The 24,412-nt window shown below is 45.5% G+C and overlaps 1 protein-coding gene across 1 annotated transcript in view; it reads left to right on the top strand.

Moving 5' to 3' along the window:
* Positions 1-24,412, top strand: part of RMC1 (regulator of MON1-CCZ1) — a 238,616-nt gene that overhangs the window by 200,550 nt on the left and 13,654 nt on the right. The window contains exon 19 of the mRNA XM_085605759.1: positions 23,637-23,862. Within this exon, the coding sequence (XP_085461885.1) occupies positions 23,637-23,862 (226 nt within the window). The remainder of the gene's footprint in view (positions 1-23,636; positions 23,863-24,412) is intronic.

Below are 24,412 nucleotides of genomic sequence, written 5' to 3'. Positions count from 1 at the left end.
AGGGTCATTGCATATGTTTGTTTTAGAATTTGTGAGGGATTCCGAAAACGATGACAAAGAAACTGATATTGGAGAGAAAGTAGAAAAATAATGTATACATATCTGGTACAATGGACTGAGGGTGCTTAAGAAAGTTGTGGACAGAGTTGACTTCAGTTGCACATCAAGGGGCACCCATAAAGCACCTGATTATAATTGAACTAATGATATGGACGGACAAGAGAAGAGACAAAACTGACTTCTATTTAACAGGAAAGCAAATAGATGTTACCTTCCTCTAGGACACTGACCTGAAAAAATGCAGAACTCTAAATTGACCGAGAGGGAGCTTTTTGACTTGGTATTCCACCTATGTTCAGACAATCTGGGTACCAAGTGATCCCCACTTGCGTCATCTAGGGACTTAGTGAGGTAACTGAATAATAGAAAAGTGCACCTTGTTAATACACCTGCGCTGAACTGGGATGGCATCACTAGTTACCCCAAATGTGTTGCCAATAATTGTGGGACTTCACTGGTGTTGTGAGAAAGGGGGTGTTTAGAAAATAATGTTCTGAACACGTCTTGGACAGTGATAGTAGCAGTGAACACTGCATTGGAAGGTTGGCACTTGGTAGAGGTCTTGAAGGAACAGTACGGTGCACTGCAGTGTTACCATTTTATGCCCATATTCGCAAATTGACTGGAATGATGATGCTTCTGGGTAATAATTAGGCATGATATTGACAGACCACATTCCTTTATGGTGCTTGCTTTAGTCTTGGTGTGAACCTTGCGCTATCTCCCCTTGGAAGCTGAGATCAAAGTGCAACGCGATGCAGATTATAGAAGGACATCGGAGACAGTGATGCATATTTTCTCAAAAGACGAGGATGAGCTGAAAGAGGATGGCAGAGAGGTCTGTGTGGTTAAACTGGTGGTGTCAGAGATGTATATCAGCTGCATCATAGGGGTTAGGAAAACATTCCGAAAACAGGAGTAGAACTTAGTCATAAGTCTGTTAACTACTGTGGATAAATAGAGATGTGAAGGGTAAACATTAGTGAACAAGTACTGATGGATCAAAATGCAAAAACGAAATTAAGGTATCTAAGGATATTTACAAAAACATTAAGCATACACCCTTTGCTGCTAGAGCAACGCATCTCAAGGAGTATTGGGAGAAGACTAATTTAGTTAAACTCACCAACTTACAAAAGGCTATTAAAAGGTAATAAACCGTTGAAAAATGGTAAACTCCAGTTAGTATTGACCTTCTTTTGAGTATACTATCGGATTTATTAAGCGCACGGCGACCCGAAGGCATCCCAGCGCTAGGTACGAAGCGATTGCACCATACCAAACCGGATTCCATCTAGAGAGTGTTATTAGTTAACAGCCAGGTTTTAAGGGCTTTTCGAAAGCATAGTTCTTGATCTGTCGCTCGAATAGCTAGCAGAAGAGAGTTCCAGAGCTTAGCTGCATTTAAGCTGAAAGATTGTCCTCCACTACAGGCTCTTTTAACACTGGGGGCTATGGCCAAATGGAGGTTCTAAGACTATAGTGGTCTATTGGGAATGTAAGGGGAAGCAAACTGGCATAGAATTGGTGGACCTTGTCCTTGCAGTGCACAATGAAAAATGCATAATGACGTAAATTCTATTTTTTGCGTAATGGGAGCCAATGAAGGTCTCTCAGGCCCTGTCTGGCTGATTGCACTCTAGGGTTCCCAAGTAACATGCGTGCAGCCACATTTTGAACTGCCTGCAGTTTGCGTGTCACTTCTTTAGTATCCAATGAGTTATTGATGCTTCTATGGAAATTAGCCCACTCCTGATAACCACCAAGGAAGAAATGTGTGGGTGGGAACCAGATATAGGTCTTGGGCAGTGTGTGTCCTGTATGCCACTAACAAATGCTCTAATTGTAGAGTAAAATAGCAAGCATAGCAGCGTCCTTAAATTCAGAAAGTGATTTCCAGATTAGTACCCAGAGATCTGGCTGATTTTCTTTGGGAGTAAAACGTTAAACGTCATAGGAGCATGTTTTTTTATGTAATAGGGTAACCCAGGATTGGGAGGAGGAACTTGCAGTGGATATGTGCGAGGCAGAAAAAACACTTGATTGCATGACATTGGATTGGGTTACGTTTTTAATTTTTTTTAAGTTTTACTAAACAGGTTTATTGACACAAATGATACTGATCACATTGTTCTTAAGATCTCAAATCGCATGACAACTTGAATATATTACAATATTCACTGCAGAAAGCTATGTGACCGCCAAACAAGGCAGTCATCTCATGTCTCTCAGTATATGCATGCAGACCCAGTGTCTTGTGTCATAAGATACGTTAAGCACCCACTATGTCTTTAGTGCAGCTATATATTTCTTGTTAGGTACAGAGTTAACCCCTGTATCCCCTCTTGCCCCCGACCCAGCACTCCAGTTCCTAGTGTTTGTGCGGGCATCAGCGGCCTCCAGCACAATGCAGCTGTTCAGACCCTTAGCCTTGTTGCCAAGTTCATGAGGATGACCGCTTCTCCACTGTCTATCAATCTCATACTTGGCACCCAACAAGCCTATGTGCAAGAAGGTGACCTTTTATCTATTAGAATTAATGGCAGACGTTACATAGAGGATTTAAGTCCAAAATCCAGCTCCACACTCCCCCGAGAGTGCTCAGTACGCCCTGGCAGAAGCGCTGCAATGCAGGGAATTACTGTCTATTTAATATGAAGAAAGTCCTCGGGGCTAGCCCCACATTGCAGACCATTGGGAGATTGAATCTTGCCAAAGCTTGATTATTGTACTGCCACAGTTAATGGTGGGTGATTATCAGACTTGGCAATTATGGCAAATAAGTACAACCCGATGAGGGATGTAGGGTGATGTGCAGAATAGAAAATTATTTTATGAGTTAGCTGCCCGAGTTGAAAGCTGAAAAGGAAAATGCTACTTAGCAGTATGCATCTGCTCTTGGCATGTAGAGCTACAGATCTGTACACTGTGCATAGATCGCCATCTGGTGTTGGGCCCGGATGCTTGCACCTTGTTGTTGTCTTGGAAGAAGTCTTTTGTAGTCACGAGATAGATGACTCCTCCCTTGGACGATAGTGCACATGGGCATCGACTCCATCCTCAGATTGTTTTTCGCCATGATGGGAAATGATGGAGTCAATAATAAATAGAAGAGATGTCCATGTGAATGTATCTAAGATAATACTGGAACAGATACATGTTCCAGGGAGGTGGGTGGGCGTGTATGGATCTGCAGCTCTACATGCCAAGAACAGATGCATACTGGTAAGTAGCATTTTCTGTTCGAGGCATATGAGCTGCAGATCGTACACTGTGCATAGACTGTACAGCAGTGTCTCCCCTAGCGATGGTCACCTGTAACGGTTGCAGTAGTTTGAAAAAGTGTTTTAAGAACAACTTGGCCTACAGAAGCCTGTTGTTTAGCCTGCACGTCAACACAATAGTGTTTGGTGAAGGTGTGTGGTGTGGACCATGTTGCTGCTTTACATATGTCATCTAAGGGAATGTTCCCTAAGAATGCCATGGAAGCCCCTAGTTTCCGCGTTAAATGCGCTCTAGGGGGAATTGTTAATGTGCGTTTAGCCTTTTGGTAGCATACATGAATGCATTTTACTATCCACCTCGCAATCCCAGCTTTGGAGATGGGGTTACCTTTATGAGGTGGGGAGAAGGCTACAAACAGTTGTTTTGTTTTTCGAAAAGGTTTAGTCCTGTCAATGTAATAAAGTAGTGCTCTTTTGATGTCTAGTGTGTGAAGAGCTCTCTCTGCTACGGAGTCTGGGTTTTGAAAAAACACCGGTAACTCAACTGATTGGTTATGATGAAAAGCAGAGGTGACTTTGGGAAGGAATTTTGGATTTGTTCTGAGAGCCACTTTGTTACGATGTATTTGTAAAAATGGTTCTTGTATGGTTAAAGCCTGGATCTCACTTACTCTCCTGAGAGAGGTAATTGCGACAAGGAAAGCTACTTTCCATGTGAGAAACTGAAGTTCACATTTATGTAGAGGTTCAAATGGGGGACTCATGAGCCTGGTAAGAACAATATTTAAATTCCACACCAGAGAGGGTGGCAATCTGGGAGGAATTATTCTTTTAAGGCCCTCTATAGAGGCTTTAATTGCAGGTACTCTAAATAGTGACAAGTGTTGTCTATTTTATATTTTTGGTGTGGAACTACTGAGAGTTCCAGCAGTGTTGTGAACCACAGTTGGCGTGCCCATGTGAGAGCCATTAGGATCATATTGAGAGACTGTTGTCTGAGCTTGGTGGGAGTGGCGGAAAAGTGTACGCAAATCTGCCTGACCAGTTCATCTGTATCGCATTGCCTTTGGACAACGGGTGTGAAAACCTGGCGGCGAAGGTTTGCATTTGCGTGTGTGGCAAACAGATCTATGTGTGGTTGACCCCACAGTTGGAAAAAGGGTTGAAGAACTTGGGGATGAAGTTCCCATTCGTGTATCTACTGTGTCTGTCGACTTAGCAGATCTGCAATCTGATTGTGAACTCCTGGAAGATGTTCTGCAAGCAGGTATATGTTTTGTGGAATGGCCCATCTCCAAATGTTTTGTGCGAGCTGGGACAGCTGCAAAGAATGTGTGCCTCCTTGTTTCTGTATGTAATACATGGCTGTCATGTTGTTCGTCCGGAATAGGGCAGTCTTGTTCTGTAGATGTACTTGGAATGATTTTAATGCTAGAAATACTGCTAGTAATTCCAGGTGATTGATATGGAGCACTTTCTGTTGAGTGGTCCATTTGCCTTGAATTGTATGTTTTAGGAGATGGGCTCCCCAATCTGTGAGTGATGCGTCTGCTGTTAGCACTATCTGTGGAACCGGTTTGAGGAACTGCCACCCTTTGGACAGGTTTCGTGTGTTCCACCACTGCAGAGAGCGATGTGTGCGGCTGTCCACCAACGCCAGATGTATAAGTTGTCCCTGAGCCTGGTTCCACTGACGTGCTAGGCATTCCTGTAAGGGGCGCATCTGAAGTATTGCATGAGGTACGATAAAGATGCAAGAGGCCATTATTCCTATGAGTTGCATGAATACCCTTGCTGGAAGGGAGTGCTGTGGTTGAAATTTGGTGATTAGGGCTTGTATTCGGGCTATCCTGAATGGATTGGGATATGCCAGAGCTCTGCAGGTGTCTAGTGTGGCCCCTAGATACTGATGTATATGAGAGGGCTGAAAGATGTGACTTGGTGTAGTTTACTGTGAATCCCAAGTCGTGTAGCAGCTGGATGGTTGGATGAGTGTGATCAATACACTGGTTGAATGACTTGGCCTTTATTAGCCAGTCGTCTAGATATGGAAAGACATAGATTTGTTGTCCTCTTAAGTGTGCTGCTACCACCGCAAGACATTTTATGAACTCTGGGTGCGGTGGTCACCCCTAATGGAAGGACTTTGAACTGATAGTGTTGCCCGTCCAGTATGAACCTTAGATACTTCCTGTGAGCAGGATGTATGGGAATGTGGAAGTAGGCGTCCTTGAGATCTATTGTAGCAAGGAAGTAGCCTTGTTGCAGCAGTGGGAGGACCTGTTGGAGAGTGATCATATGAAAATGATCTGACTGTATGTGGAGATTGAGGGGTCTGATGTCGAGTATAGGTCTTAGAGTCCCGTCCTTCTTGGGGGTTAGGAAATATAGTGAGTAAACCCCCTGTTCCTTGATGCTGTAAGGGAACTGGTTCTATTGTGTGCTTTTGAAGCAGTGAGAATCTCTTGTTTTAAGAGTGTAAAGTGTTCTGTGGACATTGGGCGCTGTTTGGGTGGTATGGTGGGTGGGGTTGCTGTAAGTTCCAGGCAGTAACCATACTGGATAATTAGTCTTACCCACTTGTCTGTTGTTGTGATGGAGTCCCAGACAGTTAGGAACTGTGAAAGTCTTCCCCCGACCGGAGTGGAATGGTCTGGAGGGAGTGAAGGGAAGTCACTGTTTATTAGTGGGGTAGGCACGGGTGTTGTTGTTACCTCGGCCTCTCCCTTTGTTGTTATTTCCCCTGTATCTGCCTCTAAAATATCCTCTGTTGGGGGATGTTTGCGTGGTGTTTTTGTAGGAAGAGGAGGCGGACTCTGTTCCAATGTTTTTGGATGCTCCTCTATAGAAGGAGCGACGAAAGGAACCACGTGTTGATGGAGACTGTGTTGTGTCGACAGCCGGCCCAAAAAGTTATTCCTGATTGAACGGCTGGTTGAGAATAGTTGCTTGAACCTCCTGTTTAAAGCCTGAAATGCGTAGCCAGGCATGTTGTTTGAGTAGCACACTAGTGTTAATGGACCTAGAGGCTGTGTCAGCTTCATCAAGGGCACACTTGATAGAGGCGTTGGTTATTAATTTGCCCTCTTGAATTAAGTCATTTGCCTGGGTTTTGTACTGATCAGGTAAATGTTGTAATAGGGTTTCTAGCCTGTCATAGTGAGCCCTATCATACCTAGCCAGTAATGCTTGGGTGTTGGCTATGCACCAGTGCTTGTCTGCTTGGGCAGCAACTCTCTTGCCAGAGGCATCTAATAACTTTGATTCTTTATCCGGAGGTGGTGCCTCACCGGAGGTTTGAGAGTTGGTGCGTTTCCTTGCATTAGTTACCACTAGTGAGTCTAAGGCAGAGTTCTTCAATCTGTGGGGCGCGCACCCCTGGGGGGGGCGCGACACCATCTCAGGGGGGGCACGCACTCCAAGTCTTCTTGGCGAACTCCGGTAATGGTTGGAGGGGGGCGGGAGGGGAAATCGATGGGGCACTACGTGCCCATGCTTTTGTCTTGTTCACTCTCCCAGGAGGGGGTTAATTCATAGAGCTGAAATGCTTCAGCTGCAGTGGGAGGCAGGATGTCTCCTCTGCTAAAACGGAAAGCAATCCAACAGGACTCTTCGCTTTCCATATCATCGCGGAGGAGACCCCCTGCCTCCCACTGCAGCTGAAGCATTTCAGCTCTATGAATTAACCCCCTCCTGGGAGAGTTAGCTCTTCCCAGAGAGGAGACAAAGTTTCCAGCAACGTTTTAAGGCATGGGCAAGGTGGGCTCTGGCCCAGGGCCCCAGCCTTTCAAAGGGGGTGGGGGGGGGGGGGGGTTGAAACAGCCAGCTCTGTTCTAAAGAGTCTTGCCCTCATGACCTTTAACATTTTGTAAACACAATGTTGTAAATAGGGTTTTTCTATCATTCGTTTTTAATGTGTAGGAGTCTATTATAGACATTTTGCAGACAAAATGGGTTTGTCATGCAACATCCATATAATAAGTTTATTTTAGATCAGTACAGGACCTCGCATATGAGAAATGGGAGGGTGTGACAGAGATTATTTGCAGTAATATTAGTGGACTGCTGTTGTGTTACATACTGAAAACGCACATCACTATCCCTGAATATCAGACGTACACACATTTAGTATTTGATCAAAGAAGGCATGAAAGATTTGAGACTGGATCATAAAATCAAAGCTGGTCCAAACAGTGGCCCCCAAAATACATTTGGCCCAGTGCCTACAAAATCCTTAAAACGTCCCTGAAAGTTTCTTTTAAAATTACACAGGCAGACGTGCAAAATGCCAGCCAGCCATGTGTTTAAACAGCCTGCAAATTGCTTGTCTTGACACGAAATATGGTTATAAATAAAGAAGTATGTATTTATTTGAAATGTGACTTTTCTGTCTTTGTTCCCTTTTATAATCAGTCATGGATCATTCAGGCAGCTCTAGAAAACAATTAAAAGTTCTTTCTATTTATATTTGCTGTTCAAAGTATGCACAGACAAGTGCAGAAAATACAGCTTTAGGTGACTGCTTATTTGTATACCGTATGTGACATCAAAATAATGAGCTGGAAACCCTAATCATAAGACTGGAAGTTTGTTGAGGGATCAGCACATTATTTCTTTCCTCCACCCTGATCCCTGGTTACTGTCATAAGAGCAATAGTTTAACACTTTTGAAACCCTACGCTGCCATCAATAACTTGCTGAGTTACTTCAAGTGTCTGGGATTGCACCTTGCATTCAGACAACTCGCTCCTCATTCTCGCCCTTCACTTTCACCCTCACTCTGCACTCACACTGATCTGATACACTCACACCATTCACCCACTTACCCTCCACTCACACTGATCACTCTGCACTCACAGCAATCACAATGCGCTCACACTGATCACCATGCACTCACACCATTCACCCACTTACCCTCCACTCACAGTGATCAATCTGCACTCACAGTGCACTGGCGCTGTTCACCCTGTACCTCACCCTGCAGTCACACAAGCACACTACTCAACCTGCACTCTTGTGATACTTCACACACCTGTCCCCCTCACTGCTCAATCTGCAATCTCACTCAAATAAGCCCACCCCTAACCATACATTAATTCTTCCCACTCTGCACTAAAATGCGCACCCAAATTCATATGGTCACCTCACTCACCCCTGTATACAAGTATGGGCGTGTCGTACCCCATCAAGGTTTTTGTCCTAAATTACAAAAGGAGACATCTAAATGCACTGCAATCCAGCCTTCCAGGGGCCCCTTGATAGAGACAGTTCTGTTTTGCCCGGATGGCCTGGAATAATTCTTCAACAGATTCTTACAAATACAGTTTTGTTTAATTTCTTTTTAATGTGATTGATATGAGGGAGTCTATTACTATTTGCAGAGAAATGTGTTTGTTTCATGCAACAACCATAAAAAGTTAACCATAAAAAAGTTAGATCCAAGCGGGTCCTCACATATGAGAAATTGGAGGATACCACAGATATTATTCACTGTAAAATTAGTGGGCTGCTGCTTTGTTACAAAAGTGAAAACACATCACTATCTCTGAATATTAGATGTAAACGCTTTTAGAATTTCGACTACAGTGCCTGTGCACCGTTAGTAGCCTGGCTAAATAGGGTATGGCAGAGCTGAAAGTAAATCATTTAAACTCAAAGCTGTACTGAACAAGGGCCCCCAAAATTGTTTTGGCCCAGGGCACCCAAAATCCCTAACATGTCCCTGCCATCACAAAGTCTGTCAGACAACATTACTCTGAAGTAAAATAGACAACATCATTAATTTATTATTGGGTCTATTTTTTTTTAAACATCAGCCCGACTTGTCCTAAATCCCCACTGCTTCAGGCAAGCAACTTATCGTACCTCAACGGAATTCTCAATTAGGTGTTCGTTCAGCGTCCTCTGTGTGGACTTTCAACTGTCTTCAGATCCATAACTGGTTGGTGGGTAATTATCCTATTATAATGCTGCCTAAAACGTTTGGTAATGATTTCTAGAGAAGATTTGTTTCTCGTATACCAGCTCTAAACTAGGGAGTGCTCAAAAAATCTGACAACACTGTCTACCTTACAGTCCCTGTCTTGGCTGAAAGGTCTGCAAAATATTCAGCTTTGGGAGAAACCGCTATCAAAACTCTCTTGCCTTTCAGCTCGTCCTATTTATGTGAGATTGGGTTCTCTGCATTTGCGGTTTTAAAGACTAAGTACCATTCAAGACTGGACGTGGAGCACAACCTGAGGATGGCAGTAGCAAAAATCCATCCACAGATTGACCGTCTCTGAAAAACAGGCACACCTCTCACATTTATGTTGGTGGTGAAACAAAGCATCCTAGCAAAAACAATTTGTGCACATTTTATCTTGGAAAGTGGTGTTTTGAGCTATGTAATAAGCCTCTGTCATTTCACCACACCCACTCACAAACCTGCCGTTTACTAAACACTCTTATTGTATTGAACAGTATTTGCTGGATATGCCAGGAATATGCGCGTGGCGGTCGATTCCAGAAATTTCTGTCAGGTTGTGGGGGGGGGGCCAACATCTAAAAAAATTCAGCTGGGGGGGCTCAACCTACAAAAGTTTGAAGACCTCTGGTCTAAGGGTAGCTGCCCTTTGATGTAGATGGGATCATTGGGGGCAGGTTTATATTGCTTGTCAATCCTGGGATTGAGAATTCTAGCTCACACTGGGTCTTTGAATATGTCAGGGGCATGTTTGATGACCCCTTTTAGCAGTGATAGTATTTGGACCGTCTTCTGTGACTGTTCGAAGGTGTCTAGAAGGAAATCCTCCTCTGCAGGGTCTGAATGCATGTGGACACCATGGTAGACAGCAGCTCTATTAACAAGCTGACCAAAGCCAATATTATCATCTGGGGGAGATGGTTTTGTTGGATATGACTGGGGTTCAGGGAAGTCTTTGGGATCTATTGGGTCATCGTAATCGTCCCAATCGTCCTGTGGTGTGTCCGTGTCTTCATCAGTGAAAGGGTCATTGTTGCCTCCCCCACCCCCTAAGTCATCATTATCATCATCCTGTGGTGGTGATTGTGGTGGAAGTTGTGGAGGAGAGACAGGCTTAGGAGGAAGACCAGGCTCAGGAGGAAGAACCGGAGAAAAGGGTCTTGTAGGTGAAGTGGCACAGTCTTTTTTCTTTACAGGCGCTGCAGGAGTGTCTGGTGTGTCCAGTTTCCTCTTCTTGTGTGGAACAGCAGCCACATGCCCTGTTTTGGGGTCTATATGGAGTTTTTTCTGCTTGGGATCGACAGCATCCGGTCAAAAAAGTTCCTCCTCTTCAGTAACCGCTTTTGGCGCCAACTTCTTCGGGTCCGAGCGTGGTTTAGATTTCTGCTCCGAGACCTTAGGAGGTGGTTTGGAGTCCTTTGGCTTGGCTATGGAGACGGAAATCTTTTTCAGTTCCGAGGGCTTTGTCTTTGGATCCGATGGTTTGTCTTTCGGCATCGAGGTGGTCGGTGCCGACTTCTTTTTGGGAGTTTGTTCTCCCGTCTTCGGTGCCGAAGGCGCCTGCGGGACACTGATATGCGGTGTGCTCGGTCCCGCGCTGCCGGAAAGCTTGTCCCTTATCTTCGGAGGCGGGCCCGGGGGGTGGGGCTTCTGTAGCTTGTTTTCGGTCGCGACTGGGGCCAGCAGGCAAAGTCTTGACCAGGGCCTTCTTTTTTTTGGGTGGGATTGGGGTAGGGGCAGTTGTACTCACTCGTTGACCAGGAGTGATGTGGTCGTCTGAGGCTGAGTCGGCTGCTTCAGGCACGATTTCCAAATCCTCGGAATCTTCCTCTGGGACATAGGGGCCTTCGTCGAAGATGTCCGCTGGTGCCGGAGCTGCTCTCTGCGCCATGATGTGTCGTCGGGCCCGGCGATCACGGATGGTTTTCTTGGATCGAAAGGAGGCGCAGGCCTGGCAATTGTTCTCGTCGTGCTCAGGCGAGAGACACAGGTTACAGACCGTGTGATGGTCACTGTGTGGGAATTGCGCTCCACACTGGGGGCATTTTTGGAATGGAGTCCTTTCCATGTGCTGTAGGCCCGAACGGCGTTGATAGGCCCAGTGGTCCACGTCGACGACCGGAATCGAGTAGTTGAGATGCGCGTCAAAAGATCACGCGATCGAAGACAATACCGTAGATAGTTTGCGCGTCGAAATGGTTTGGAAAATAAGTTGTCGAACCGGAGCGCAAAAGTTACATCCAAACCCAATGGCGGAAATAAACAATCTGAGGATGGAGTCGATGCCCATGCGCACTATCGTCCAAGGGAGGAGTCACCTATCTTGTGACTACAAAAGACTTCTTCCAAGACAACAACAAGGTGCAAGCATCCGAGCCCAACACCAGATGGCGATCTATGCACAGTGTACGATTTGCAGCTCATATGCCTTGAACAGCTACATTTAACACAGTGTACAGACCTGAGAACACATGCCAGAACTCTTCCATGCAATTGCGGAAATAGATGAAAAAATCATGGGCAAGTGAGAACTGACGTAGAAGGACAAGTAGGCAATAACGTTTAAAAGATTAATCTTTCACCAAGACAAGAGACATATGGCGATATCTTTTGACATGGACTATGGTTGCAACCTACCAGCCCCCACTCCTTCCCCCCCCCCCCCCCCCCCCCCCCCCCCATCATTGAAACTTCTATTGACTGACATTTAGATCTGGGCAATGGCAGAATTGAAAGTTGTGGGACACTTAGATAATTTGGCAGCTCAGTGGTGGGGAGAGATGAAGAGTATGTCACTGGACAAGCCACTGTGCTCATCGGATGATTTACTTTCATGTGTGGGAAATTCTGTTGTATGTTGATTACGTTTTGGATGCATTGGAATAATGGTGTAAAAATGGTAAGGGGGTAGCAGTGTGAAAGGATGTGTAGAATGTATAGATGCAGACAGACGGTATAGTACCCACACTGTGACATTAATTTGAGACCATCTCCATGTGTACCACAAACGCTAATAGAGTTTAAATGAAAACCAATGTAGAATACTCATGTAAGGTTCTAGGACATTGGGTTCAATTATCTAAGTTCTTTTCTAGCCAGTTCTCTGCTACTGCCCAAGTTAATGCAGTAACCCATTTAAAAAACAAAATGTTTTTTTATTAAGATGCAGCAATTTGTACTGCAAAAAATAATGTATGACAACCTGCTATTGTACAACTGTAGTAACATCATGGATCTGGATGAAAAAATGCTTATTGATGGATACTTCTTACTGTAGAATTCTCTCCTAGGAATACTGCCTAGGATCCAGACTAGGGGGCAGATTAAATACAGAGTTGCGTTGCCCTTGCACCATGCAAGGGCGACGCAACTCCTAAGTCAGATTTATTAAAGCCACACGGCCACCTTTGTTGACTTGATGAATCTAGAGTAGAACAAAGTATCGCAAATCTCTGCATTGCATTACTCTGCCCCAAGTAGGGATTCCATGAGGGGAACGTGGGTGTTCGCATGCATCCACCCATGGATTTTGGTGCATTCCCAGATTTACCATACTGGTAGACCTGGAAATGAGTGACCCTTCCTGCACAAAAACAATCCTTTCTGAAATGCAGGCACCCTTGCACCACGGCACAGTGGTGCCTGTGTTGGTGCTAGGCAGCACATTATGCACCAGCGCAAGGAAAGGACAGGAGTGCAGCATATCATGTTAAATACGGAGCATTACTGCCCTTTTATGCAACGCAGCAAGGTGTGCTTGCTTGCGCTGCATGAAATAATGATAATCTGTGCCTGGATCTTTCTTCAGCAGTGTTCCAGCGAGTTAATAGGTGGCTCTGCATTGGCTCCATACCACCCCGAAAGTGATGAAGCAGAACTACATATAAGTGCCACTCCTGTGTGCTGACATCATTTATTTTCTTTCTGCGCCTTCTGACGCAGATCCAGAGCGCCACTCTCAATTTTGTTAGTCTTACAATGGTTTCTTAAAATTGAATTACAGTATGCTAGGGAATGATGTCCCCACTTAAAACTACAACTTTCAGACCACGCTGCGACTGCAGAAAACAAATGTCGGAAATGGCCTTGCACAAGGTGTCTCTCTGGGCACGGCTCAAATCCATGTGATAAATGTACTGTCATGCACCCAAACGCGATTCGATACCAGCTGTATGTTGCCAAACATAAGATGAAGTTGTGGCCTTTGCACAAGTCTTACTTCTGCTCCAAGTTGGGGATGCCGACTCGTCCCGCTCCTGAGGCTGTTTCCGCAAGCAGTCAACTTCACACTTTAAGCACTATGTCAGGTCCAAGGTAAGGTCAAAGCACAAATATTTAAAAAACTAAGCGGGATTCAACCCCATCCTGCCACTGAAGTGAAAGAGAAGGTACAAGGGCAAAATGATGTCAGTCATTCACCCTTTTTTTTTTTAAACAAATGTTATTGAGTTTTTCCATATCATCTTACATTTCAGTTTACGTAATGGTGCCTTACTAGACTTTCATAATTACAGGGTCCCAATAGCTGTAGTCAGTCATGGTGTCATACAACTAGGTATGTAAAAAAAACACACTAGCCATCTACTATAGCATTTTATATCCTCTGAGATATCTGGTGTGTAAGACCCGTCTATTTTCCCATATAGCTATTAGTCCTGCTAGCTCTGTCTTTCTGTATCATAACTTCTTATTTGTGTCAAATCAAGCAACTACCCAACTTCCCCACCTCCCTCCCCCTAGGCGTGTCTTTGCATGGTACTACTCTATGGTTTTTGCCCTAAGTGGGTTTTATTCCGTTGGTTCATTGGCTACTTGTCTATCATTAGCCATGTTGAGGTGGTGGATTCGTGATCACTCGTGCCCTCGATCCCCCAATGATCCGTCTTGCTCTTCCTCATCCTCTACGTTCGGAGGGTGCTTTAGTAACGTCACCAATGCTTCCCAAGCTCTGGCTGCATCTATGGATGTCTAGATTCACCCAATCTTACCTCTCCCTCGTATGTCACCCATCTTCTGAATTCCTTCTTCCACTGCTCTACCCCGGGTGCCCCCTGGGATTTCCACTTTCTAGTGAGCTCTCTTTTGGCTATCAGGAGCACCAAATCTTTAAACTTACTAGCTCCCTTGACCCTAGAGGTGTGTGGGAACCAGTGTAAGAGACAGTAGCCTTCAGTTACCTGTACCTCTTTCCCTGTTATTTCCGCTATCAGTGTTGTCACTTCTTGCCAGAAGTTCTCTTAAGGCAGTCCCAGAACATATGCAGAAATGCAGCATTTGCTTCCCCACACCGAGGGCATAGGACTGCTTGTGTCCCAACTTGTTTATTGATGCATGCTGGTGTGAAGTAAGCTCTATGTAGTTCGTAGAAATGTATTAATTGGAACCTAGCGTTTCTAGTGGCCTTTGTTATCCTCTCCTCTAATATGTCCCATGCTTTCTCTTCGATAGCTGTTCCCAGATCCTCCTCCCAATATTCCCGCAACCGGGTGAGAGCAGGCAGTGTTTCATTCCTGTGGCGTCTGTATAAGCAGGTAACTGCTTTAAAAGTCCCGGCAGGTGACACCACATATTGGCATCCTCCCGATGTCGGAGGTTCCGAGAGGCCTTCTCCCCAGTGTTTCTGTATTGCGTTCGTGAGGGCATCATAAAGTAAAAGGTGTCCACTGGGTATATCATACCGCCCTCTAAATTTGTTGAATGGAAGTAGGGATCCGTCCTCGTATAACATGCCTATGGTGGGCACTCCTGCCTCCGCCCAGGTTTCTAGGCCTCAACAGCCCCCCTCCCCCCCCCCCCATGTGGAAGTGCTATGCAATGGGCCAATGGTATCTCCGAGGCATATCGTTCTTTAGTTTTAGATCTCTGGTGACTCCTAATCCAGCATTTACGTATCACTTTAACTTCATTGGTTTCCTCCCCCTCCTTGTTCAGTAGTCGGAGCACTATGTTAGACAATACTGTCAGACTAGGGACCGCGTCATCTGGCTGGTTCGGATTTCTCACCCTTCCAGCTACCCATTTCATAAGCCATTGAATCTCTGCTGCAAGATAGTAGTATTCGAAGTCCGGCAGTGCAAGGCCTCCTGCACTCTTTGGCCTCGTTAATGTGACCCACACCACTCTTCTCCTACCCGCCCCACATATAAAGGAAATCACTAGTGACTTCAGGTAGCGAAAAAGTCCCACCAGGATCCAGACAGGCAACACCCCAAACAGAGCAGACTCGGCAGTGTCACCATTTTCAGCAAAGATATTCTTCCCATGACTGACAGGGGTAGTCAATGAATCAGGGGTTTATATAGCGCTCTACTCACCCGTGAGGGTCTTAAGGCGCTTGGGGGGGGGGGGGGGGGTGGGAAGCTCCGGTTCTGTCGAAAAGCCAGGTCTTGAGGTCCTTCCTGAACATGTGCAGGGTCGGAGAGTGTCTGATGTTCACAGGGAGCTCTTTCCAGGTTTTTGCTACGATGTAGGAGAAAGCTCTCCCGCCGATTCTGTTTCTGCGGATGCGGGGGACCTCTGCCAGGGCGAGGTCAGCGGAGCGGAGGTTCCTCTTGGGTGCGTGGAAAGATACTCTCTCGTTGAGGTATTTGGGTCTGAAGTTATATGAGGGATTTGTAGGCGCGGGTGAGGAGTTTGAAGGTGACCCTCTTCTCAACGGGGAGCCAGTGGAGGCCTCGTAGGTGTTGGGTCATGTGCTCATGGCGCGGTGCCCCAAGGACGAGTCAGGTTGCGGCATTCTGGATGGTCTGGAGTCTGTGCAGAAGAGTTCTGTTTGATTCCGGCGTAAAGGGCGTTGCCGTAGTTCAGTCTCCTGGTAATGAGTGCTTGTGTGACGGTCCTTCCGCAGTTGGGGGGGATCCACTTGAAGGTCTTACGAAGGATACAAAGGCAGTTGAAACTGGCGGAGGCGACGGCGTTGGCGTTGATCTGGCGGTTCATGGAGAGGGAGGAGTCCAGAATGATGCCGACGTTCCGAGCATGATCTGTACGGGTGTGTCGGCTCTGGAGGGTGGAGGGCCAACAGGTGTTGTCCCAGGCGGGTTATGATCCCCAGAAGGTGAGACTCACTTTCACTCCGTTGATTGCTATCCCTATGTTACCTTCCAGTAGAGCTGCCCTTTCATGGTAGATGGTAACTCCCAAATAAGGGAGACTCCTGCTCTCCCAAGACACCTCCACTTCCATTTGTGGCGTGCCGTGCCGTGCTGTAGCTAGGAAGACGAAGAAAAAGCAGTGGGTTAATATCAGGTCCACTATGTTGTATTGATTCTAGCGATGTATGATGGATATTGTAGTTTTTCATGCTGCCATTCTCAAACATGTGGGGTGAAGCGCTATTGGTCGAAAGTAAGGGGCGGAGTTACGATCACTAATTCAAAGTGGGGGCAGTCAGCATCACATTTTGGCGGGCTGTTTCTTTCCGAGAAGGATACGAGTGAAATAAACTTGATTGTTATCAGCTATTCAGGTATGTGGGAGAACAGGGTAGTTTCACGCTAATATTGCGCTTTTTCGAGAGGGGATTGGTAATGGAAAGATGAGGTTTTTACATCTGGGTGGTCACTTGTTCTCGCTAGAAGTTGAAGGATGTTGTGCAGGGAAGTGGTGCAGAGAGAGATGGGGCCAGGCAATCTAGCTGTTGGAATACAATGATGTTATAGGGATAAATGCTGCATTGGGTTAATATTCAAGATCACGTTGTAGATGTATAAACAGTGTCAAACAGTATTCATATAATTATCATTATTTTAACTCTTATGTTCTTTCACTCACAGTTAACCCCTGAGGAAGGGCCTATTACGGCCCGAAATGCATTGGGTCATAGAAGCTTTGTGATTGGGATGTATGTTGCATTTTCGGCGTGCTCAGAAAAAGGCCCGGATAGGCATATCTGAAGCATGAGAAGCTTTTTAATGTTACCGCATCTTACGTGTGATTATAATTGGACAATAAATTTGCCTACGAAATTCATTTGAAGTAGTTGGAATTTTTTCTTCAATATCGGATTAACATTTGAGTCACAATATATGGTCAAGCAGGCTGTGCACCGGACTGGAGTGTCAAATTCGCTCCTTCTCCTTTTGTAGCTAGGAAGAGACACAACTTCCTCCAGTTAAGTCTAAGGCCCGATACTCTTGCCAAAGATGTAAGCAGTTGTCCCGCTCCAACAAGGTCATCTCTAGTTTTCCGAAGGAATAGTAGTAAGTTGTCAGCTTATAGCGCTATATGCTGGGTTCGGCCCATCGCCTCCAAACCCCTATAGTGCAGACCCATTCTGGCCCTGGCTGTGAGGGGTTCCATGGCCAGAGCGAATAACAGTGGGGAGAGTGGGCACCCCTGCCGCGTTACTCTCCCCACCTGATAGGCATCGGATATCAGTCCCCCAGTCTTGACCCAAGCCCTAGAATCTGAGTATTTTAGAGACATCCATTTTACAAACTCTAGGCCCAAGCCAAATCTCTCCATTACCCTGAATAGGTAGGGCCATTCTAGGCTATTAATTGCCTTTTCAATATCGACCCCAAATATGACTGCCTCATCTTTACCGTAGAAATCTGACTCTAGGATACTCAATCTTCTAATATTCATTTCCGTGTTGTGCTTTGGAATGAACCCTGCCTGGGATATATGTATTAGGCCTGCCATATGTGGGAGTAGCCTCATAGCTAGAATTTTACTTAAGACCTTATGGTCTAAATTCAGCATGGAGAGTGGTCTATATGCTGTCTTTGTCCATTGCTGGCTTACCTGATTTTAGCAGCGGGATAATCAGTGCCTCTCTTGTTGACCCTGGTAGTGTCCCCCTTTGTTTTGCTTTGTTATACACTTCCACTAGCCACGGCCCTAAGATGTCTATGTACATTGAGTAAAACTCGACCGGGAGGCCGTCCGTACCTGGTGTCTTATTTCTGGCCATAGCTTTAATAGCTGCCCTAACTTCTTGTAACTCTATATCTCTTCCCAGCATTCAGCAGCCCCCTCGCCTATAGTTGGTAAGGCCTGGGGCCCTATGAACTCGTCAATCTAGTAATTCACCCTTGAGGTCTCCAGTAGCAAAACAGATTTCTCAGCTGATCCCTGTATCCCTTGAATTTCCTGGGCCATTAACGACAGAGGCAGATTGAAGCCTTTTAGGAGGCCATGCTGTAGATTTTTGGTGTGGCCCCAGCTCCCTCTGGCTTGTCTTTGGGCCCCAAAGAACAGATGAGTCATGCAGTCGGGTTACTACTGGTGGACCTTCCTGACCCTTTGAGACCTCACTGGGTTCTCTTACTCCTGTACAAGTTTTCACACCGGCTCCAAGACCTGCATTGGGCCCCGCCACATCAACACCTGTACAGTTGTCACTGCTGCTGGAAGAGGGTCCTATGCTGATTCTGATGTGGTACACTGAACCGATTTCAGCTCGATCTCAACCAATGTTGAGCTACGAGTTTGCGAAAATGCACCCTGTTGTCATGCATCCGGTACCTGTACCAGGGCTGAAGCTGCATTATCTTGTTGGCTCTGACTCCGAATAAGGTACACTCCAGGCACTCCGGTTACATATTAACTTTTACTTGGGTTTACAAGAGGCCAATGGGCTTGACTCCTCCCCTGAGGCAGGGTTTGACTCGCCACTTGAACCCCCAATTGCCTTCTATGCAGTGGTGGTCCAGCGCGCAGCTGAGGGTCTTGAATTTATAGCTGCCCTCAGTTCAGACCAAAACAAACCTCATAACGGAAGCTTTGCAGCGTGGGCCAGCCAGCTATGAGCCTTTACTCCCTTTTAACAAGGCCCTCACCAATTCCTTAATAGCCACCTGTTCAAAATCCAATTCTTGACCACCGGTGAATATGTAGGTGGAAAGACTTCCAGGTGATCCTGATTTCCTTAGTAAACATCCTTCTTCTGAGAGTCTTGTGATTAAAGTTTCAACTAGTAAATTGAATTCCAGTTCATTCCTCACAACTCCTCTGGATAGGGAGTCCAAGAGGATTGAGTCTTTCGGCAATTAAATGTTTTTTCTGCAAGTCTAACAATGCAGTCACTTAATGCTTGTCTGCTTATTGGAATTTTTCGCTGATGTGCAAGACTCTCTCATGGATATGCCTTTTAATGGCTCATGTTTTTTTGGTGGAATGGAAGATTCTTCATTACAGTGCTTTAAGGAAAGTAGAGCCACTGCCAAGCAGTTCCCACACCAGTTCAAAACGTTCAGAGTCTGTTACAAAGGGTTAGCGTGCATGCCAAGAAAGTCTCCCCAACCAGTACAGCTGTCACCCTAGGCTGCAGATGTCCGTCTGACAGGCAGCGCACAGGTCAGCAAGGGCATCAGACTTTCCATTTCCCCATCCCTGCTGCAACAACCACCAAACCACTTTAGTTTGCCCTTGGTGGAGCGTGCCCATCCAGTCAGGGGCAGAATCCAGCACTTCCTTCCAGAGTGACAAACCATCATGTTTGCCAAACATTTCCCCTGCATCTGAGTGAATTTCAGAAGAGCACCTGTCCTTTCTTCTGCAGAAAATGCACGTGTTACTCTGCAAGGGTGCTATCAAGAGGGTACTGGTCTCAGAAAGAGGAGAGGGTTGTTGCACCTGTTATTTCCTTGTGTTGAAAGATTTTGGTCTACATCCTATTTTGGACCTTTGTATGCTTTTCTGTGATGGGACAAATTAAAAATGCTCATGCTGGCCCTGTCTGCCTTGAGCCTCTCCGACTGGATGGTGTCCTTGGACCTGCAAGCAGCTTATCATCATATATGCTCCCTGCTTTTCCCACAGACGTTACATGAGGCTCAAGGTAGGCCTTGAACATTTTCAGTTTACTCTGCTCTCTTTTGGCCAGACATGTGTTGACAAAAGTGATCGCAATGGCCACAGCTTATCTTCTTCTTAAAAGGAGGTCAGGGAATACCCGTTTCCCCCTACCTTGATGACTGGCTGTTGAAGGGTGAGCTTGCCACAGTCAGTCACAGACCACCTGCAGATGAGCCCAAACATCCTGACATCATTGGGGTTCATTATTGAGAAATCAAAGTCGCATCTGACTACTTCGCTTAGGCTTTCATTCATTGGAGCTGTGTGGACCCAGTGCAGTTCTGGGAATTTCCCTTTTCCTCAACAAGTCCAGGACATTCATGCTATGAGCCCCATGTTTCAACCTTGGTCTTGGATCACAGTCAGTTATGTCAAGTGGCACATGAATGTTCTGCAATGAAATCTAATGTTATAATGGGCCCAACATAAAGGAAATATGACTAATATGTTACAGATTTCGGAGGAGATGGCTCACTATCTAAGATGGTGACTTCTGGAACAAAATTCTTCCAGTGGCAGGCCCCTTTCCCATCCCCTCCCAGAGCTGGCTTCCAGCTGGTCTGGTGAGGCCATCGGGGCGAGGTGGGAGATCAGAGGACTTTGGTCTCCAACCTAAAATCCGTTCTGCATCAATCTGTTAGAGATGCAGACATTTGTCTGTCTCTGAAAGCCTTCCTGCCATCTCTCCTTCAAGGGGCATCTACATCCCGAGATAGCTCAGGGTATCCTCCAACAGTGGGGAGAACTCTGGCTTGATCTGTTAACCAACGCCAAGAATGTCAAATGCTTTGCATGTTGGAATGTATTTCGGCTGGCATAGAATACAGGACTCCATTCACCTTCCCGCCCCTACCTCTCCTGTCCCGAGTTCTGAAAAAGATCAAAAACGATCAGGTCCAAGACATTCTAGTGGCTTTGGCTTGGAGAGTGTGGCACCCAGAACTTCTAGGCATGGGCATCTGTCCTCTGATGAGACTAACACTTTGGGAGGATCTTCTGTTGCAGGAAGAGGGCAAGCTCCTCCATCTGACTCTGGTCAATCTACACCAACATGCATGGAGATTGGGCAGTGGCAACTAACTGCATATGACCTGTTGCCTGAGGTGTTGGTTGGGATCCTTGCCACCAGACGCCCTTCAACCAAATGAATTTATGCCAGGCTCTGGGACAAATGTGTGGCCTGGTGTGGAACTCCTAAGATTGATCCCTCACAAGCAAAGCTGTTGGACATCCTTTTGTTTGTTTTATGTTGGGCCTTGCAAGACCTTGCGGTGGCCACTATTAACAACTATTTGTTGGCCCTTTCTCCGTTTGTAATGCCATAGTGTAACTTTAACTTGATCTTTACATTTCTTAATGTGTACATCCTTCAAGCTGGTTCAAAGTTGCTTGCTGCACCTCCTGACTTTGAAGACTGGCTTCCTCATCGCAAGTAGGTCAGCTTGTCGCATGCGTGTGTACTCCGGGCACTTTAGTGCAATTGCCATAAACCACCTTTTCCCGGTCAGAGCGGTGCTGTTGTGTTAAGTGGCCATTGTGCCAAAAGTTGTGTCTCCTTTTCACGTAGGACAGTACCTTGTCTGCATTCTTTGCTCCCCCTCACCCATCAAAAGAGGAGCAGCTCCATCGTCTGGGCATCAAAAGAAGTTTCAGCTTTTGCGTTGATGGGACCCAGGAACACCCAGTGGATGATCAACTTTTTGTGGGGTTCTCTGGGGTGAAGAAAGGGAAGGCTGTGCAGAAAAAGACCCTGTCGAGGTGGATAATCCTCTGCTTAGAGATCTTTTAGGCACTGACCAAGAAGCACCCACAGAAAGGTCTAGAGCCCCCTCCACCTGTTCTAAGCTAGCTACTATGGCGTTGGCTCATGGGGTGCCTGTCCTTTACATCTTCCTGGCTGCAGTGTGGGCTTCAGTCTATATGTTCACAAAGCATTACTACCTTGAAAGCCATTTCTTGCTAGAAGACTTAGCCGGATCGTGCTGCAGGGATTTTAAGTCTGAGTCCACTCCCCAGACCCTCCACCTGGGGAAGTAATGCGTTGGCATCTATTCTGAAGTGAGGAATTTGTGGTTAGAAAGATCCTTCAGGAGAACTTGTTACTTATCTTTGGTAAAGCTCTTTCTGGGAGACACTATCTACACGTAGAGCCCTCACTGCGCTCTCACCTCCCTGTTCTGTAGGGTGGTGTCTTTTCAGCATCCAAAAAGGTCACAAGTTGAAGATCAGCACACTGGTACCAACAAATGTTCATGCTTTGGGTTTGAGAGCGTGGAAAGAAAAATATGAAAGTGACATTAGCACGCAGGAGTAATGGTTAAATGCAACTTTGCTACGTCACTGCTGAAGTGGTATGGAGCCAACACAGAGCTGCATGGCGCCAGCTAGTGGTCTGAGGGAGCACAGCAGGAAAAACGTTTACAGGACCATTCAGACCTCTGGGGAGTATTCTAGCACGAGGAATCTGCAGTTAGACATTCCAACAGAGAGTATTACTGGGGATAAATAACTTTTTCATCAGCTCTCAATATTTTTGTTAGTAGCCATCTAATATTTTAATTTCATATCCTATGCTATACTTAGCCACCCTCTTTTTTTTTTTTTTTCTTTTTTTGCATGGGGATTGAAACAGTAATGTCGCTCAAAAGAAATCACCTCAGGTGGAATGGTAGACTACCAGCCTACTTTTTGCATGTATCCGTTTAATACCTGTATGTATGTACAACTAGTGAAAATATCTCAGAAAATGTAGACCATCTAAAGATGGCAGTTGCAAATGCAGAGCTTGCATACGTATACTTGAACCAGCACACCATTAGTCTATGGAACTGTTTGCCTCATGCATGCATACACCTGCAAAAACCCCCATCCTTTCTAAGGAGATGCATGAAGTGACCGCACAGGGAAACCAAAGTTGGCTGTTTCCACACTGTGTGCTCCAGGCCACTGAAGTAAGTGAGTGGATACTGTCCCTCACTTCTAAGTAGCGTAGATGCACTAACATCACTGGCAGCCACTCGTTAGTTTTCTGAAACATCTTCCGCCTTATTCCATACACTTGTGATTCTTCACAGCAAACATGGAGCAATATAAAAACCTTCACACTGAGGGACCATATCCTGTGAACATCTGGCATTTCTAAACTGGTGTTAGAGACATCGCGCACTCAGTTCCAACTTCTCACAGCCTAATCATATAGTTTGACACTGTGCACGCATTATAGGACCCGCTTGAAAAACAGCAAAAAAAAAGTGGATGTTGCTGAGGCCCTAACATAGACCGACTGTGGTGATTGGTGGCTCCAGTATTTAAAAAAAAAAAAAAAAATTCTGCTCTTGTCCACTTGGAACAGTAATCTAGAAGGATTGCATAATGTTCACCTTCATGCCTTGGCATATTTTTCTGCATGGAGCTGACATGCTTTAACCTAAAGCTAGTAGTATACATAAGATGAAACACCAAATGCGTGTCTGTCTTAATTATAAAGGATGCAAGTAAAGAATATTTTATTTTCTGATGTAGATATGCTGATGGCACCTTACTTTCAGGGTATATAAAGCTGTTTTTCATGTTTTCTCCAACAGAGACTCTCAACGGCTAATGATGAGATTGTGGAGGTTTTGCTGTCAAAGCAGCAAGTGTTGGCTGCTTTGAGGTTTATCCGCAGCATAGGAGGACATGATAATATTTCTGCACGCAAATTCCTGGATGCAGCAAAACAAACTGCTGATAACATTCTGTTTTATACCGTTTTCCGTTTTTTTGAACAAAGGAACCAGCGTTTACGTGGAAATCCTAATTTTACTCCAGGTAAGAATCTATTGGTAGGGATTATGGAGCAAGTAATTACATTTAATGTTGTACAATAAATACAAGCAGTCGGTAGGTGATGGTGTGGAAAATATCATAGGTTCCCATTGAAAGGTGAACAGTAGGTTCACACGAAGTAAGCTATTGTGTTTTTTGTTATTAGATAAAAAACATCTCTCCATCTCCCTGGATTTTAGCCAGAGGACATAAAGCCTAACAACAAACTTAAATAAATAGTTGGAAGGAAAGACCCACGTTTTGTAGTACATCTTTCCAGTGAACCGGTCATCTTTAAAGGAATATGTTATTTTAGGTGGGCAACTTTTCGCTTATTGGAAGGCAATCTGGTGCTTTCTCAATCTCAAACATGGTCCCATTTCCACAGGCCATATTTAAAATGTCTATCACATCTATGCTGACATGTATCTATAGGCAAACATGACTAGAGGCCAGCTAGAGATCATTGGAGTGGTCTAATGTGTTGTTAGATGCAACAATTAGCATAATGGGCTAATTGGTCATGAATTTAAAAATAAGAATTTCTTTTAGC

Source organism: Triturus cristatus, chromosome 5_1 (genome assembly GCF_964204655.1).
Source record: "Triturus cristatus chromosome 5_1, aTriCri1.1, whole genome shotgun sequence".
In the NCBI taxonomy this organism is placed as follows: domain Eukaryota; kingdom Metazoa; phylum Chordata; class Amphibia; order Caudata; family Salamandridae; genus Triturus; species Triturus cristatus.
The sequence above is the reverse complement of the archived record's forward strand: the minus strand, read 5'-3'. Positions and strand labels throughout refer to the sequence as shown.